This window comes from Condylura cristata, unplaced genomic scaffold, assembly GCF_000260355.1.
Source record: "Condylura cristata isolate star-nosed mole 26May11 unplaced genomic scaffold, ConCri1.0 scaffold00004, whole genome shotgun sequence".
Lineage (NCBI taxonomy): Eukaryota > Metazoa > Chordata > Mammalia > Eulipotyphla > Talpidae > Condylura > Condylura cristata.
This window is the reverse complement of record NW_004567105.1, coordinates 26298498-26318131: the sequence shown is the minus strand read 5'-3', so window position 1 is coordinate 26318131 and position 19634 is coordinate 26298498. Positions and strand designations below refer to the sequence as shown.

At 36.8% G+C, this 19634-nt stretch overlaps 1 protein-coding gene across 2 annotated transcripts in view; it reads left to right on the top strand.

Annotated features, from left to right (window-relative positions):
* The window catches only part of NAV3 (neuron navigator 3), a 263498-nt gene that overhangs the window by 182048 nt on the left and 61816 nt on the right, over positions 1-19634 (top strand). For both annotated transcript variants that reach the window (XM_004675863.2, XM_004675862.2), the window contains exons 13-20: positions 944-1076; positions 2005-2275; positions 3585-4293; positions 6301-6789; positions 9741-9782; positions 11358-11518; positions 13956-14144; positions 16669-16721. In XM_004675863.2, the coding sequence (XP_004675920.1) occupies positions 944-1076; positions 2005-2275; positions 3585-4293; positions 6301-6789; positions 9741-9782; positions 11358-11518; positions 13956-14144; positions 16669-16721 (2047 nt within the window). The remainder of the gene's footprint in view (positions 1-943; positions 1077-2004; positions 2276-3584; positions 4294-6300; positions 6790-9740; positions 9783-11357; positions 11519-13955; positions 14145-16668; positions 16722-19634) is intronic.

The window sequence follows — 19634 nt, the reverse complement described above, 5'->3', positions numbered from 1 at the left end:
GGTCACCTCCAGGGCAGGCAGGGATCGAACTCATGTGGAAGTAGCTGTGCCACCAGGGAGGGCCTGAATTTGAGATCTTAAAGCACTTTGAGTCAATGGTAAAATGTAAGGTATTATGAAATAGTTCATAAAAGTGATTCATTTGCTTTGCCTACAAATCCATGAAATCGGAAGACAGATGGCATGTTTCAGTAAAGTACTAGCTGCTTATCTCTGAAGAGGCTCAAATGGAGGACTAAGAATCCCTTGTTCTTTCTTTATGCCAAGCTGAATTTGCAAATGTGTCCATGTCAATTGCATTTGTTATTTACATACATTTTTATTCTTATTGTGAAGATCGAAAGTTTACATCTTATTTTGAATGCTCCCATTTTTTATCATTTTAAACAATAACTAGTTGTGTTCACTTTGAATGGTTTTAAATGTATGTGGGTTTTATGATTCCAGTAAGAGTTGTTGCATTTAACTTTCTAGTCACTGATACAATGATTTACATTGGTGGAAGCTATTATTAGAAATATTGATCTTACATTCTGTGCCAGAAAAAGCTACTTTGAAAATAACCATTAGAAATGTCACTGTTTTGTTTAATTTTACTCTCTGAATATTGATTATATTGCACTAGGTATTCCTTTAGGCTTCGTTTGTATAAGTATAAACAATTGCCTTTCTCTTATTCTTAGTAAAATTATCTGTAGTAGGTTTTTCTTCCTTCCATAAAGTTCCCCTGCATCCTGACTGTGCTCTAGATACTGATTCTTCACAAATATCAAATAAGGTTACTCTCAGAACTGCCCTCAGTTCTTAACTTAATTTTTCAAAAATGAAGATAAATAATTTTTCACCATAAGGTTAAAAGGATTGTCTTTCCAATATATGATAGAGGTGACTTGCACTGTGCATCTCCTATTGAGCTCATGGCTGTTGCCTGTCTTGCCTTTAGCTGGGACGACAGTAGTTCGGTGAGCAGTGGTCTCAGTGACACGCTCGACAACATCAGCACTGATGACTTGAACACCGCATCTTCAGTCAGCTCATATTCCAACATCACTGTCCCTTCCAGGAAGAACACTCAGGTGAGGATTGTCTTTCTCAACCAGTCACATTTTTCCCAAAAAAATATTTTTTGAAGATTTATTTTTATTTATTCATGCATACAAAAACCAGAGGTGGTGGGGGAGGTTAGAGGATTCACAAGAGACAGAGTGGGGAACATAACAGGCAGATCTACTGAAATACTCTGCTGAGGGGAGCAGCAGATGAGTTCGGAGAGGTCTGCTGCATCATGTGGGTCAGCTCCCTCGTAGGGATTCAACTCAGGCTGCACTGGATGGCGACAGCCTGATAGCACTGACACTGTAACCGCTGTACCCCAGGAAGGCCCTCCCCAAAAGATGTTCTATTAATAAAAATGTAGTATAGCCTCAGCCTAAAATATGTAATATATTTTAATAAATATGTTTATGCTTTTAAGTATAAAATATGAACTGAAGTAGCTTGTATATAAATACATTATATTACTATTACCATCTCTTTAAATATTAATTTGTTTAAAATATAAAACTTGTTTAAAATATAAAACCTCTTATATGAATGAATAGTTCCAGAATGTTTTTATATTGATCTCTGAAATACGATAGTGAATATCTTGAGAAGGGTAAATCAAAAATGGATATTAGATAATTAAGTTTTATCTTGTCTTACTTTTCCTTGTTAGATTTGACATCGAAAATTCATTCCTCTCTGGAGTGTTTAATTGGATTTTTTGCACTTTTTTATTCTGACATTCTCTAATATGTGCAAGTGAGAACTAGGCGACTAAAGCTAATGAAAATTAATTGAAGACAGATAAAAAATAGAGGAGTCTTGGGATTCTTTTAAAATATAAATCAGTGCCATTTTTAACCAGTTATCTGAAAGTGCTTTCTGGTACCTAATTCACACTTTATAGAATTTTCTGCATGCTTGTTTTTTTCCTTTTTCCATATATATATTTTTTCGTAGCTGAAGACAGATTCAGAGAAACGTTCTACAACAGATGAGACGTGGGATTGTGCCGAGGAACTGAAAAAAACAGAAGAGGACTTTGACAGCCCTGGGGATGGTGGGGGCAAATGGAAGAATGTGTCCTCTGGACTTCCTGAAGATGCCGAGAAGGTGGGGCAGAAAACGTCGCTGTCTGTTTCACAGACAGGTTCCTGGAGAAGAGGCCTGTCTGCCCAAAGTGGAGCTCCATCTAGGCAGAAAGCTGGGACAGGTGCACTCAAGACCCCCGGTAGGCTTGCCCTTCAGCAGCTAGCATATGAAAGCAATCCACTTTATTACTTCCATTTGTCTCATGTTCTGTTGAGTAGATATTCTTTAATTAAACCAGCTCGCCATACTGTGTTTTTTTTTTTTCTCTCTCTCTCTAAATTCCACATCCTTTTTTTTTTTTTTTTTTTAAGATTTATTTATTTGTGCATACAGAGCTGGGGTACAGGCCAGAGGCTTAGGGGCGGTGAGAGGCTTCACCAGAGACAGAGGTGGGAGCAGAAAAGGCAGATCGACGAAGTACACTGCTGAGAGGAGCAGCGGGCGGGTCAGGAGAGGTCTGCCATGCCATGTGGTCACCTCCGGGGCAGGTGGGAATTGAACTCATGCTGAAGTGGCTTTTTAGCTTCTCAGTGCTGTGCTTTACCCTGCTCTGCCACCAGGGAGGGCCTAAATTCCACATCCTTTACCCTGTAAGTTCACATGTATATAGCAATCTAGACTTTCTCTAGAGCGTACCATCATAATTTAGGACAACTTTGTCACAGTCATTTCTGGGCATGTGGGGATCAAACAAAAAACAGGATTGCTTCTATGCTGCCTTGCTTATGGAATGTGTACATTCACTCAGCCACTAAGTTTCATTACCAAAATGAGGGACAAACGAAATCATACTAATCTGATGATTTGGAATGCTGGTGATTTGAAAAACTTGTGATTAGACACGAAAGAAGAAAGTGAAAAAATGTCTGCCAGATTCATTTTTAAAAGGCTCCCTTTTTTAAATTAGTGCCTGATTTTAAGAATTTCCACCTGAGGTACTGATGTAACAGGGCACACCACATACACTCATCTGGCAGCATTCAAATGGTTTCTTTTCTAGCACTTAAATTGATACGATTAAGTGCTGTCCTTATAATGAGTGGGGAAATACAGACAACAGTAAGCCAAATATATGTTTTCATGTTATCATATCAATGTCTCATCATCATTTCTCAAAGAGACATAGTTTTATACCTTTGCACTCAGTTTTCTCCACATATTCAAGGACATGTCTATGTAAATCTAAAACAATGAATATTTAAGAAGGGAAGTAATAACAAATTACACTACTGACGGGAGCTGTGGGGGAGACAGGAGAGGTCTGCCTCACCATGTGGGTCACCTCCGTGGCTGGGTATGGAATTCATCTAAGTGGCCGCTAATAGTTTTACAATGCTATGCTTTAACCATTGTGACCCAATGAGGATCCTAGATTTGATGCATTGTTTGAAGAAATGTGTTATGAGATCAAAATGTGCAGGTACACATATTTATTTCTCATTAATTAGGAAAAACTGATGATGCCAAAGCTTCCGAAAAAGGGAAAACTCCTCTGAAAGGATCATCTCTACAACGATCTCCTTCAGATGCAGGAAAAAGTAGTGGTGATGAAGGGAAAAAGCCCCCTTCGGGCATTGGAAGATCAACGGCCACTGGCTCTTTTGGATTTAAGAAACCAAGTGGAGTAGGATCATCTACTATGATCACAAGCAGTGGAGCGACCATAACCAGTGGCTCAGCCACGCTGGGGAAAATCCCCAAATCTGCTGCCATTGGTGGGAAGTCAAATGCAGGGAGAAAAACCAGTTTGGATGGGTCACAGAATCAGGATGATGTCGTGCTGCATGTTAGCTCTAAGACATCCCTGCAGTACCGCAGCTTGCCCCGCCCTTCAAAGTCCAGCCCCAGTGGCATTCCTGGCCGAGGGGGGCACAGATCCAGCACCAGCAGTATTGATTCCAATGTCAGTAGCAAGTCAGCTGGTGCCACCACCTCGAAACTGAGAGAACCCACTAAGATTGGTTCAGGGCGCTCAAGTCCTGTCTCTGTGAACCAAACAGACAAAGAAAAGGAGAAAGTAGCAGTCTCCGATTCAGAGAGTGTCTCTTTGTCAGGTTCCCCCAAATCCAGCCCCACCTCTGCCAGTGCCTGTGGGACTCAAGGGCTTAGGCAGCAAGGATCCAAGTATCCTGATATCGCCTCACCTACATTCCGCAGGTAAGGATGGATAAAACAATGCTGGGGAAATATGGCTTGGTTTACCTTGGGATTTATATGTCCTATATCCTATGCTATGAAATATTTTCATGTTTTAGGATATATATATATACAGACATGTGTATATACACATATATCTGCAAGTGTATATGTATGTGTGTATGTGTGTGTATATATATATATTATGATAGAATATTTTATTCAGTCTGACTACAATAAGTTTTAACAAGTTGATCACATAGCTATCAGTATATATATTTGAGAAATTCAGTTTTATTATATTAGGAACACAGCATTCTCTAAGAACCTTAAAAGCAGATGGCAATCCCTATGGATAGTGATAAAACAAAGTAACAGCTTGTAAAATTTCCATAGATTTTTATCCCCTTTTTCACAATATAAAAACCAAAGCAAACTGGTCTTTGTGACTATTGTTGGGTATACATTTCCAGTATTCATCTTGCTACCGGCTCTTAATGAGTTCATCATGAACATATTGAATAGATGAATTTGTACTTCTAGTAGTAGATTGCACTGGACAGCTTTTTATAATATCATACCTTGGCACACAAAGGAAAATAAATATCATATGATTGACAGAATTTGAAAACAGTCCAATGTTTTGCCAAGGATACAACTTAAGAATGGGCTGGTTTTCTGCATTTCATCAGCTTTTGTTGATAATCTGCATAAGTTGGTTTTTGCTTCTTGACTGTCACTGGTATTGAAAACATGGAGGTCTACTCTAAGGTAGCACTCTTTAAATAAAATAATGTACTTTAAGTCACAGGAAAATATATGTAGTCCAAGACTTAGGGTAAATTGTTTCTATGTCTGTTTCCTCCTTCCTGAAATGCTAGAGTATGGTTTAGATTCCATTATTTGTTAACTATTTTTAATGTTAAACCAGAATCCTGTTATCTGGGCATTAGAGGGTCTTGGAACATTATTTTTGCATTTGAGGCAATCTCAGGTACATGGTGTTTGAAAAGCCTAGTGGTTATATTCCTCAGTAGAAATACTGTTCCTGGAAAACTGTTTTTTTTAAAATGATGTTTGTTATTGGTAAGAACAAGCTATGACTTGCAGAGTGGCAATATGTAATTCTGTTGCTTAAATCAAAGCTAATAGTGCCCTCCAGTGGCCCATTACCTATGAAACAATTTCTCATATTCGTCATAAATTTTCACGATAGATGTGAATTTCATTGCAACTTAATTAGTAATCATTATGCCATTACATCATATCACTTTATTTCCATATTTACATAAATTCAATTATATCATTTCCTTCACTTACAAAACTAAAATGTTTTCTGAACTAAACTCCAACATCCAACTTAGCACCAACTATGCTTCAAATCACTATTATAAATATGTATGAATAACACTGGCAACTGATATAAAACCCTTTGGTCTTGGGAGAAAATACAGACAAACTGAACGGTTGCCAACAAGCATCCGATTTTGTTTCTAGACAACTACTCTCTGACAGTCACTCAGGCTGCTGCATATGCAACTTAACTTCCTAAATCTGCCTTAAGCACTTCTTTAGATTTTGCATAAAATTTTAAAATGGAAAAAAAAAAAAAGAAAAGAAAGAAGAATTGACTGCTACATACCGAATGCGTAGAAGTTGTTTCATTATAATGGTTTTCTAAATAGGTAATAGCAAGTCCAGTCAAATTTTTTAACTTTCTTGAAAGACTCTCATGATCCCTTATATTGTCAAAGCCAGGGATTTCCATGCGTAATGTGCTTGTTTTGCCCACTTCCCTTTCTCCCCTGGGTGGCAGCCCAGTACCAAAGGCCGCTTCTGGTGATATGAAAGATTTTTGGCATTAGCTTAAGATGTGCAAGCTCATAAAACTCATTAACACAGAGACAGGATGTGCTTGGGAGCTTGGTTCTCCACAGCACACTTGACTCTGTGTACTGTAACCCTTAATATTAAATGTGGATATTAGCTTCTTGGAACAACTGAAGTTGTTATTTGTTTTTCTTTTAGGTTGTTTGGTGCCAAGGCAGGTGGCAAATCTGCCTCTGTACCTAATACTGAGGGTGTGAAATCCTCCTCAGTAATGCCCAGTCCTAGTACCACATTAGCGCGGCAAGGCAGTCTGGAGTCACCGTCGTCTGGTACGGGCAGCATGGGCAGTGCTGGTGGGCTGAGTGGCGGCAGCAGCCCTCTCTTCAATAAACCCTCTGACTTAACAACAGATGTTATAAGCTTAAGCCACTCGTTGGCCTCCAGCCCAGCATCGGTTCACTCTTTCACATCAGGTGGTCTCGTGTGGGCTGCCAATCTGAGCAGTTCCTCTGCTGGCAGCAAGGACACGCCGAGTTACCAGTCCATGACTAGCCTCCATACGAGCTCTGAGTCTATTGACCTCCCCCTCAGCCATCATGGCTCCCTGTCTGGACTGACCACAGGCGCCCACGAGGTTCAGAGCCTGCTCATGAGAACGGGTAGTGTGAGATCTACTCTCTCAGAAAGGTGAGCTTTCCTAGAGGCGCTGATGAAGTCCTCACCCTTCCTCCCTGCACCGTGCCTACCTCCTTCTCCCATTATATTGCTTTGATTTCAGTGGGAGTGCCGCTATGTAAGAGATGTAAGGTTGAAGAGCTATAAGATTGATGAGACTGGGCTTATTGATTATTGCAAGAAGCAATACTATTAATATAGGATAATTGGCTAATTGAGTAATTGAGATGAATGCATACATGTATAACTAATGAGCAACTTGAACATGATTCAGAGTATGTTTTACATATTGAGTGATGTTTTCATTGATTTTTCAATGAAGATATTTCAATGATTTGGCTTAAACTCCAGGGCAACTCAACTCCTTATGATAATTTAAGTATCTTGAAAGATCAAATGTAGATGCATTCTACAGTTATACTCTGTCTGAGCAATATGATCAGTTTACTTTATTAGCATCTCTTTAGAAAATTAGCCAGGGTAATTTCAGTAGAATTGAATGAAAAAGTCAATTTTTAAATATGAATTCTTAGTGACAAATCCTAACACTGGTGACATTTTTTAATGGGCCCTTTGAAAGAAAGTGGTATGGCAAGGTATTTCCCATTGGCTTAATGAGTTATTGTATTTTTAAATTAAAATGGAGGTCAGAATGAGGCTTTCATTACCTAACATGTTTACTAGAAAGCATGACTGTTGACCAAAATGATTACATTCTTTTACCCCAATAACTCCTCTTTAGATATTTTGGTACTGACACTTTATCCAAGAATTATCTTAAAACTGCCACCATTCCCTGGTAAACTTACTGCTGTTTGTTTCTTGGCACAGCCAAAACCTTCAAAAGGGATCTTTGGCCACATGTCTCAACTGTGTTATTCGTGAAATCATTAATGGTCACATACAGTGCCTGATATTGTAGCATTTTCACATCTCATCGCTGATCTTCCTGAATTATAATTAAACATTTAGTAAAATGTTGGAAACACTAAAAAAAAAACATATTGAAGGAAAGTACACTGAATTGTAAATATTTAAGAATAGAGAGAGCTAAGATATATAACAGTATACTCACATATATATGTTCATAACTTACCTACTTATAGTTTCAGAATAGCTTGATAATTTGATACACATTTCCTAGTTCTATAAATCAATAGTTTTTCACAAAGATTTTAATTTGTGTTTAAATTTCTCTCAATTTAAATATCCTAAAATTATAAAATGTGTTTTTAACATTTTTTCCTCTAGTTGCCCTATGTTATTGGTGACTTTTGGGCCATAACAAATCCACTTTTTTTGCGGGGGAGGGGGGGGTTTCTTTGTGTGTGTGACCTTCCCAAACTTTAAAAATTGCTTAAATTAGCAAGGAATTTTACAAATTTCTGACTCGTCTTTAAATATCAGTTCTGGCAACCCTGCCTTCACATTCCTGCACAGCATTTATTGGCAATCAGTGCTCGTTCTTTCCAGACCACTGATTAAAATCCCCACTTCACTCATTTCTATGCCTACTTGACCCTAGCTAGTGAGTTTGCAGCCTTGCAGAATTTGTGGAAAGGGTCTATATTTTAACATTACTAATATCCATATGCAAAATGCACTTCTACTTTAAGTTGTAACTTAAATTGGTACATTTAAGTGTATTTTTCCTGAATTTTCTCTCATTAAATTCTCTTATATAAACATAGTACTTTATATAAACAAAAACACTGGCAAATCAATGTACATTTTCTATTTCTTCTATCGTATTAAACTTTTATAAATTTGCACACATTAAAGATATCATTTCTAAAATAACTTATAACCATGTTAATGGTTTGATGCTGTGTAATTCAAATTTAGCAATGTGTGAAATTTTTTTCGTTAGGTTTCTTTTTTTTTTTTTTTTTTTTTCAACTTCTTAAAAGGAAAAAAAAAAGAACTTCCATAGTCACAATATATACCAGAGCTGGCCTCCATATAATATAGCATTTATATGGATATCCCAATAATTAACATTATATAATGCCATCGAGTGCTTTCTATTACAGTGCTAAATAGTGGAGTATAGAAAGAAGAAAACATTTCAGCTTTGATTTTTAGCCATGAAATTTCAAGTCACTGTGTTTGCATTCATGTTATATCATCCCCATTTTGCATATCCTGTGTATCTAATTTTGATCATTTGAGGGTCTCATGGAAAGAGCTTCCGTTCTGCAAATTCAAATTAATTAACCGAATTATTTGTTTATTTGCATGACAGAAACTGCTAGATTTATCCCACTTAGTTGACCCCTCTTTATTTCCTTTATTCTGTTTCTCATTTTCTTCATACATAACTTTTCATTCTTTCTATGAGCATTGAGATATTTTTTAAAAAATAGAGATGTATAAATTTTGTGTGTTTTACATACCTAATTTATAATTTCTGAAAGAGAATATAATTTAAGATATTAAAATAGTATTCCACTTCAAGCAGATGATTATTATATTATTTCCTCTCTTATATGTTAAGGGAAATACAGCTGCCTTTAATTTTTCTTAAAACTCATTTGAAGATTAAAAGAAGTATTCAAAAATGTTTTACATCGTGTTTGCATTGGAGGATGTCATTGGAACTTGTCGCTTTTGCTTAGGCAGAGCAGATCTTTCTCATTGCCACCTTGATTCTCCCACATTTGGAATCATAATGGTAGTCAGTTGAATGAGGAGGGAACAGCTACCACAGCATTAAGTAGATAGAATCCAAAGAAGAAATGCACTATGTCGTTTGTTATCATCTAATAACCCTGCCAACAAATTGCCTTTGAATATGTTATAACAATGGTCATCTGGTCACCTTTTATTGACCTTTTCAGCATTAAGTACATGTCACAAAAATTTTATTTTGTCTAGTTCAAAAAGGGAACCATTTCTGTTGGATGTGTTATTTGGAAGTTTTGTTTACATTATGTCCTTAGGGGTTTTCTTTGTTTTAACAGCATGCAGCTTGACAGAAATACACTACCCAAAAAGGGACTAAGGTATATATATTCCTCTCAGCACAATTGCTGCCTTTCTCTGTTGTTATGTAAACTTTGTGTGCTGTCTATCTTCTTCTCCTTTGTTTGTTTGCAATGACTGCACCTGGCATTGATTCTGAAATCACTTTTAATCTTGAGGCTTTTTTTCTTGTGTGAGAATTAGGTGAAATAGCACGCAGGTAAAGATGTTCACAAGGCTAAGACTCAGTAAATTTAGTCCTGGGAGAATACGTTTGACATAAGGTAGAACTCACTTCTGAAAATTAAAAAAAAAAAAAATTTTTTTTACTTCTTTAAATTTTACATCTTGGAAGCATGTGCTTGCAAAACCTTAAAACCCATATAGTCTACAGATGTGGCCAGTTAGTGTTGAAAGGTTGAAGTATGATCTAACTTGAATCAAAGAAATATATTTTCATCATCAGAGGACAAATGCTGTAATTAAGATTATGAGTTAAAATGAATCCTTTTGGTAAAAAATGCAAAAGAGGCCCTCCCTGTGCCAAAAGAGGCATAGCAGGTAAAAGCACAGCACTAAGAAACTAAAGCCATTTCAGCACGAGTTTGATCCCTGCCCAGGAGGTGACCTACATGGTGGGGCAGCCCTCTCCTGACCGGCCTGCTGCTCCCCCAGCAGTGTACTGCATCGATCTACCTGTTCTCTTCCCCATTCTGTCTCTGGTGAATCCTCTCACCACCCCTGCACCTCTGCCCTGTACCCCAGGGCAAATGCAAAAGAATTTTATTTTCCATTTTTCAGGAACACTGGTATCTAACACCAGTTCATATGTAAACTAGTCTAGTATCACATAGCTTCAAAATAACTGTTCAACTCATGAATTTAGTGAAAACTTAATTCATGGGCATCCTTCTACATTTTTATCTGAGGAGAAGTTATGGAGCACAGTGCCTATAGAGGTATAACAGCAGATGAAGATGGCAAATTGTTCTTTGATGCTAAGAATTTGCTTACTCGGATCAGTGAGCACTGGAGATAGGTCTTTGCCTATTACTCTTTTTCTCCCTAATTGCTTGGCAAACGCAAAATAGTTTGCAGTTACTTAATTCCAAGGTTTTGTTGCAGAAGTGAGCTCATTTCTCCATCCTTTTTAAAAATCCAGACATCATATCAGTGGCATTTTACTTTAAAAATGTTTTTCAGTTTGTCTTTTAAGAGCTGTTAATGGGTTTCCTTTCCTTCACTTTCTGTGACCGTTTGTCCGACACCCCTAACTTCTGGCCTGCTGCCGTTCATTGTACTTAGTCCGTGTCTTTACCCCCCTTCGCATTTTCCAAGCACTGTGCTTTTCTGTTCATTGCTTATGATTTTCAACTACATATCTCACAGAAGCATAATTTTCACCTCAAAATCCTTTTTATTTTTTTTTTCCCTGTGAGATTCAAGCAGATGGTATCAAATCATCTGGAAGAACTAAGCAATTATAATTAGATTCAATCTGTTTGAGAATATTGTTCGGTCTGAATAGTAAGCTTCTCGATTGTTTTCTTGTCCTAGAATTGCTTGCCCTTGCCCTTGTAGATAAGCTCAAATGTCTTAGCTGTGCTGTTTTGCAGATATACCCCATCGTCTCGACAGGCCAACCAAGAAGAAGGTAAAGAATGGCTCCGTTCCCATTCTACTGGAGGGCTGCAGGATACCGGGAACCAGTCACCTCTGGTTTCTCCTTCTGCCATGTCATCCTCTGCAACTGGAAAATACCACTTTTCCAACCTGGGTAAATTTTTCTAAAACATTGATTCTGTTCTGTTCCTTTTACCACCCTACTTCAGAAGAGCTCTGGTATTGCTCCATAAAAATTGTCCAGTTACAGAGGGAATAAAAATACACTAACTGCACCTTTTATCTGTAGGACTGTTTGCTGTTCACAGAGTAACATATGCTGTTTATTGCTCAGGACAACTACTTGACGTAGATAACACTGCTGTTATTTTGCATTCTAGGCTGCTGAGGCTCAGGTAGGTATTTGACTGAAAAGGAGCCCACAATCTATAAGAATCAGAGGCAGTGATTGACATCCAAACACCTGACTTCAAGCCTAGGAGGATGCTCAGCCAGACTGAATGGTCTCTGCTCACTAAAGGGATCTGCCTGGAAGTTACTTTCACTTCTGTCTCTGTCTCTGTCACTCTCTTTCTCCCCCTCCTCTTGAGTCCTTCTCTCCTTCCTCCTCCCCTCCATGCCATTGTCCTTCCTTTCTTCTTTTTTTCCCTTCTTTCCGTCTGTCCCTTCCTTTTGTCCTTTCTGAGCTACATATTTTGCAAATTTGCAAATCCATAGTTTCTTTTTTTATTATATTTCACATAGACCCACACAGATGCAAATCTTAGTCTTATGTTTCTTTCCTTGTTCTTGTTATTTTACTCCTGTCTGTAGCTAAAACTGTCAGAGGGTTTGTTGCAGCAGGCAACACCACACTGACCAAAGAAATGGGAGTCATGGAGCAGGCTACATAATGCAGGATGCTGCTGAGGAGCAAGATCCTGGCCTTTTTCTTGGTAGACTTATCATACAGCATTAATCATGTGAAGAAGTATAAAAGAAAGGGAGAATTAGAAGAAGCTGGGCAAAAGGTGGAACTGTGATCAGCTGATAGTTTGGTATGTAGAACAGCCCTCACTCTCCAGTCAGGTTTTCAGTCTTATCAATAAGGCATTTCAGTGATCAGCTTCTGGGGTCCTTCGTTATACATCAGTCAATGGCCCCCTACACGTTCCTGGTCATACCTCGTGATGTATAAGTCAGGAGTAAGATTATGCATCCGTCCTCAGTCCCCTGGGTGTTCCTGGTCATACCTCATAATGCATACCCTTCCCAGGGTGATCTGGCGTTATGCTCTTAATTGATGTGAAAGGTGCCTCATTGGGTTGGGCTCTTGGAATGGAAGCTGGATAAGCCACCTAGGACTAGCAGACCCATGAGGGTTGTTCTCTAAATTAATTCATTGAATGTCTACAAAAGCATTCAGTAGAGGATCTGATAAATAGAAAATATTCCCTTTTAATTACCTCATTGTATATATCCTTCCTAGTTTACATTGGCCTGAGAGGCAGTAATTATATTATAAAGCAGTGTAAAGTCTATGTCAAAGAAAAAAAACAGCAAATTCTGACTAAGTCCAAATCAGTGATGTAAATTCCCCAAGGTTTTGAAAGTATTCAGTAGGTCATATCTTAAGAGATTCCTGCCGGATTATTCACAGAGCTGCTTCACTTTGATTTTCTTAAATATTGATATTTATGATTAATATTTATCTCAATATTTTTGCTTTCAGACCAAATTTTAAAATGTTACTGCTTTCCAATGTATTTGTGCATTCAACCAAGCATATCCTTTAAAAAAAAAGTAATTGATGATTATCAGTTGGCCTAACAGGTTGAGTGTCCTTAGAACTATTTGGCAGCAGACACTAGGTAAATAAATTCCTATTTCAAATTACAGGCTCAGAGTATTACTTTAGATACACTGAAACACAGTAAGATTGTGACTAGGAATTTTTGACAATCTTAATATGACATGCTGGTCTTAGACACAGTAGAAAATAGCTTTATGTGATTAATCCTATGATGGGATTCAGAAACCTTGTATATTACATTTCATTTAAAGAAAAAAAAAAGTTGTCTTCTCTATAATCTAACTGGTAATAAAGACAATACTGACCATGAACTCACATTAAATTGAGAACACAACATGACTGAAAGCATTTGCCTAAAAGATTGGAATGGATTTTCTTGAGAAATTTGGTTTTCATGTATTTTACTTTCCTTTCTATTCAGCTCTTCCCATTAAAATGAAGTATTCTTCACTAAAAAGAAACCTGCAGACGGTGAAGGAAACTCTCCTTTCTTTATGCTAGCCAGCAGAAAATGTCATGTTATTTTATTTCTAGCATTCACAATAGAGGCTACTTGGTAATTACGTTTACTATTGCTTTAAAAATTGACAGACTACTGGCCATGTAGTGCTGGCAGAAAAGATGGACTTCACTGTAACTGTTATTGACCATTTCAGAGACATCTTGGCCTACCTTAATAAAGATGTTCTATACATCCATGTTTCCACAAAAATTGGGATCACATTCTCACTTGCGATCAAGCTTCTATTTTCATTATCCAAGTCCTGAAATAATAGGATTTGTGTGCTTTGTTTTTCAGTCAGCCCAACCAATCTATCTCAATTTAACCTTCCTGGGCCCAGTATGATGCGTTCCAGTAGCATCCCAGCTCAGGACTCATCCTTTGATCTGTACGATGACTCCCAGCTCTGTGGGAGCGCCACCTCTCTGGAGGAAAGACCACGTGCCATCAGTCACTCAGGCTCATTCAGAGACAGCATGGAAGAAGGTAGGAGTGGTGAGGAGTCAATATGAAGTTGCTTTATTTAATCTTATGAGGAAAACTGTCACATTACTCACATCATGAATCTTCCTTTGAGTGAGTAAATATATCTCTGAAGTTTGAAGAAGTTTTAGTCTGTTTCACCTTGCAATTTTTTTATGTATTTGGAAATGTGCCTGAAATTATTACAGTTGATAGTTGACTCTAGAATAGATCAGAGTAGCTCAGAATTCTTATACAGCAAGTTGCATGATTTGAGGGATGGATTGCCCTTGTGTATAAAGTATGAGTGAATGTTTTCTTTCACACCTCAGTTAGAGAACCATACATATACATAAACTGGAAAACATCAAGTTAGAACGTGCTGCTGACTTTTATTCTCAATATCTCCCCCTGGTGTTAGTTTTTGTTATCATACCATTTTAAAATTAACATGTAATGCTTGCTTTATAGGTCACATTTTCTTCCATGCAATAAAATTCTGACCTGATCTAGCAATGTCTTTATCATTGTAAAGTTCAACATAACTATGTTTTAATGAAATTATTTTAAAATAATAAGTTCACTTGATTGATATTTAAATGTACGTAATTTTCTAAATGGTATAATTGCAAATACTAAATTTGATAATAACATTTGAGAGATTTTCCTCCTTATCTTAAGGTGTGATTTGCTTTAAGCATCCATAAATTAAAATTATGGTGTACATTTAACACACTGGCACTAAATTCTTTGACCACATTGCCACTGCCTTTTGGGAAATTAACCAAATCACTGAGTCCATTGTGACAGACAGTGAATTATACCCTGTGAGCCTGCTGATTACTGCAGTGTAGATAGACAAAATAGAACTAATCTGAAATGTAAATTCACTGCTCTTCTGAAATGATTCTATCACTGTATTCACAGAGGGACCTCTTATTAATACAGTAAAAATAACTTGCTAAGCATACTCATGGTTTTTTGGAGTGCCTCATTTGCAGATAGAATGCAGTTTTTATGTGGGGAATTTCTGGTCTTCTCTCTATGAAGATTAAGTGACCTGAATAATTGAAATCTTGCCTAAGTGGGCAGGCTGCTTTTTAGGTGTCCCTGCACTGAATACTGAATTATTCTTAAACTGTGGTCTGGAATCAACAAAATATTGGAATAGATGGGGGGTATTTTATTGATGCCCTGTCTAATGTTCATTGTGAGAAGAGACTGAGTCATAAACTATAAGGTCCTAGACCTATAAATTGCATGTAACAGTAAAAAAACAAAAATGGGATCTCCCATCTCTCCATTGTCCACCTTTGTACATCACTCTAACATGCTTCATTCATACCAGTGATACTCGATATTGAAAGAATATGCCTCTCTTTAATGACTAATGTCTTTTAGTAGTGTTTGCTCAAGCCAAACATCTGGTAGTCATCCTTCATTCCTATTTTGGCCCACAATTTTCTATTGCAATCAGCTTGAAAGAGGGTCTTTCTGATGTCACTTCATTTCACCCTTTTTTGTTCATCTTCAGCCATGATTCTACATAGCTTTCAGGACCACATTGTGAACTCCGGCTTCTGTAATGTCAGCACACGGCCTTTGATAGTATTCCTGTTACTTTGTTGTGATTACCCTTTAAATTATACCTCTTTCTGTTACATCTTAAGCTCCTAAAAGAATGTCAGTGATTTTTGTAGCCTGAGGGTCTAGCAAGTTCCTGTCACATTGTATTTGTTCAGCTATGCTTGTTTAATGGATGAATAAGGAGAAATTACTTTGCACTATCCTACAATGAGAAGAGAAAGAATTTTTTGACAACTATAATTAAGCACAATTTTACTTAGCTTGTAGGCTTATGTACAGAAATTTAGATGTACAAACCGCCTATTACCTGTCTAATTGTGTTTTGCTATATCTGGAGGAGAAAAAAAAAAAAGTGTGCGTTCCCATTCCTAATTTTAGTGAGATATCATCTTGAAATGAGTTTCTTTTCTATTATGAAAATTACGAAATAAATAGTAACTCTCCAATTCAATGAGCATAATCAGCTCTTCATGGGTTATGTTGAAATATCAAGTAGGATAAGACGCTTATTTCCATGAATTATATGCACAAAAATTCTGAAAGGATATTTTTGGCATATAAAAATCAAATTAAGTAAATAAAACACAAAAAAGGTTTTTCTGTAGGTTGTAAAGTTCATGACCACTTTAGTTTAGATTTCCATGACTTTTTGATTATTTTTAATGTGTAGTTTGCTAAAGCTTTCCATATGTGCCAAGCACACTTGAAGACTCTTTTGCCTGTCACTTTCTCTCTATGAAGGTTTCTCTCTATGAATGAGGGTTTTACATGAGAGGACAGGTCTAGGGCCTGTCTATGTCTTAACATTTTGTTCTCCCAAAAAATGATAGCACACTTGTCAGATTTTTAGTCTCGCTGTTATTATTTCCTTAATCTCCTTGCTACTTTATTTTCTATAAAACTGTAATGTTTCTGAGCAGACATCACTATTTAACCTCTTGTTCTTTTTTGCCTTCTTTAGTTCATGGTTCTTCATTATCACTGGTCTCCAGCACTTCTTCTCTTTACTCTACAGTAAGTATTGGCTGTTAAGAAGAAATTCTTGCCTTTGCTAAGTACACAATGATAAAATACATTGGGTAAAAAAGTTACATAGGAAGAGGACATACCCACAACTACTATAAGCAAGCAGGTGTTCTTCCACCCTTCTGTGACCCCTGGATGTGCTGTCATTTAACTTCTCTGTACTGAGAAGTTACAATCCATGGGTAGATAGAAATACAGTACCATGAAACCTCTTGGGGGTGAGACTAGCAATATGTGAAACCATGTGCTTGGTTTTATTATGATTTTATAATATTGACTAATTTTCTTTGCTTGGTTTTCTGAGCTATGACTGGTAATTGTTGCATGTTACTTTTTCCATTCTATTTTTTTTTAAGATTTACTTATTTGTACATAAGAACTGGGGTATAGGCCAGAGGTGCAGGGGCGGCGAGAGGCTTCACCAGAGACAGAGTGGGGAGCAGAACAGGCAGATGGACGAAGTACACTGCTGAGGGGAGCAGCGGGCGGGTCAGGAGAGGTCTGCCACGCCATGTGGTCTCCTCCGAGGCAGGCGGGAATCAAACTCATGTGGAAGTGGCTTTAGCTTCTCAGTGCTGTGCTTTAACCCGCTCTGCCACCAGGGAGGGCCCCACTCCATTCTATTTTTTAAGTGAATTTTTTGACCAGAGTGTGCCAGTAGCCTAATTATTCTTTTTAAAGATATTTTCTGAATAAAAATGTGATTTAATAGAATGTGATTTCTTAAGAATGAAATGTCATTGTGTGAAATTATATTTTGTTTTTGTCAAGATGAGTTTTCTGTCCACTTGGTATAATTTAACTTTTTAAATAAAGATGAGGAAGGGCCCAAATCCTGTATTTAAAGGTTCATGAAAGTTCACTGCCTTTGCTGTTACTGCCTAGAGATGCATAGGAGCAAACTGTTTCTTGTTTGTTTTTTGTTTTTTTCCTCTTATTTTCATTAAGTTCATATATGATGGTTTCTTTTTGTAGGTTAATCTTATAGACATACTACTTTATATACTCAAGATCAGACTATCATTGGCAGAGGCAAAATTTTTCTGATCATTTTTTATAATGATTAAAATATGTATTATGTATATGTTAACCTACTGTTATAGGCAAATAGATAAATAAGTGAGAAAATTGAAATAATTTAGGAAAGAACACAAAGTGACTATATTAAGGTGCACTGCTCCTCCTGTTGTCCAATGTCACTGCCACTGGGGAGAGGTACTTCGACTTCAGCCAGCACAGTGGAAGTCTGTATGTTACATTAAAAGATACAGCATCATTCTGAACAAATTTAAATATGTACAGAAACAGTATTTGTTTAAAAGCTTTTTCTTGAAGCTTGAGACTCAAGAAGAAAACATGGATTGAGAAAAAGATAGCTAATTATATGAGTCAAAGAGACCTTTTGTGGTATGAAAATGTTCTATATCTGCACTGTTGACAAAGTAACCCCTATCTGCATGTGGCCTATTGAGTATTTGAAATATGTCTTGTATGACAGAGAAAATGAATTTTTAATTTTGATTAATTTAAATTTAAATGGGCACATATTTAGTGGACAGGGAAATTCACAGGGAACAAAATGAGCACATTATAAAAATTGTATATAGATAAAAATAGATATCAACGTCATGAGAATAATTAGTAAGGGTAAATGAGAAGTACTGTATAAAGAATACTGTATGGAATGTGGACAGTTCTTAATATTAACAACCAGTATTTAGAAATGAGCCAGACAGTGGTTTTAAGTGTGAAAAGAATGGGTTAAGTGATTAAACCACTTGAGAAGTTGCCATTATTAGAAAATTTAAATATCTAATAATGTATTAGGAAATTTAAACATTTTTATTGTGAATTACAAAACTCATATATATATTTATATGTATACTTGAATTGATGATCTACAAAAAAAAAAAAAAATCAAACCAATGCTATTCGGAGGACCTATAAAGAGACAATCTGTGATAAGGGAAAGCTGCTCACTCGGTCTCTGGTCTACTGTTTTCTTGCACTGAGATTTCACAGGCGATGAGAAAATATCTGTGAAAGTACTTTTCAAGCCATGAAGGGAAAAGGCCATTTATCATTATTTTTCATGCCTTTCTAAGGACAGTGCATAAAGATTCAGTTGATTTGTATTCTTGCTAGCATTATCAGTAATTATTGTGTGACATCAGGCAAATTGCCTAATTTGTTTTGGACAATATCTTTAAAATAAAACTGGAAAACAACAACCAGATACATGCCTGGCAGCTCATAGACTTTCTGAATAGTTAGATCAGGGACATTGTATACCATAAATTACAAACATTTCGAAATATAGGGTTCTAGGGAGTATCATTTACATGGTGACTTGAACCTTTTGAAGTTAGGTCCTGTTAAAACTGACATAGCTGCACATGGTACATTAAAAAAAAAAAACGAACAAATAAACAACAAAAAAAATATTTACAAAAAGATATGTTTTTTTTGAAGAATGTTTGTCATTACTTGCTCTTACTAGACAAGCTACTATTTTCATTAACCAAGAGTGTAAATCATATTTACTCTAACACTAGTTATAGAATTATATATGTTGCTTAAAACTATTACTGTAAACTAGCAGAGATTGCTTGTTGTGAAGAAACACAACATCCTATTTGAAGGATTTTTTTTTTTTTACATTTTGTTTATTTACACATACTGAAGCCAGAAGTGAAGGTAGAGACAGGGTTCACCAGAGATAAAGTGGGGAACAACAAGCAGACTGACTGGAGTAGTGGGTGAGTCAGGAGAGGTCTGCTTCACCATATGGATCACCTCTGGGGTGGGGGATCAAATTCGCACTGAAGCAGCTGCAGCCAGCTTACTATGCTGAGTCCTTACCCATTGCACCATCAGAAAGGACCCGAAGGATTTTTTTTT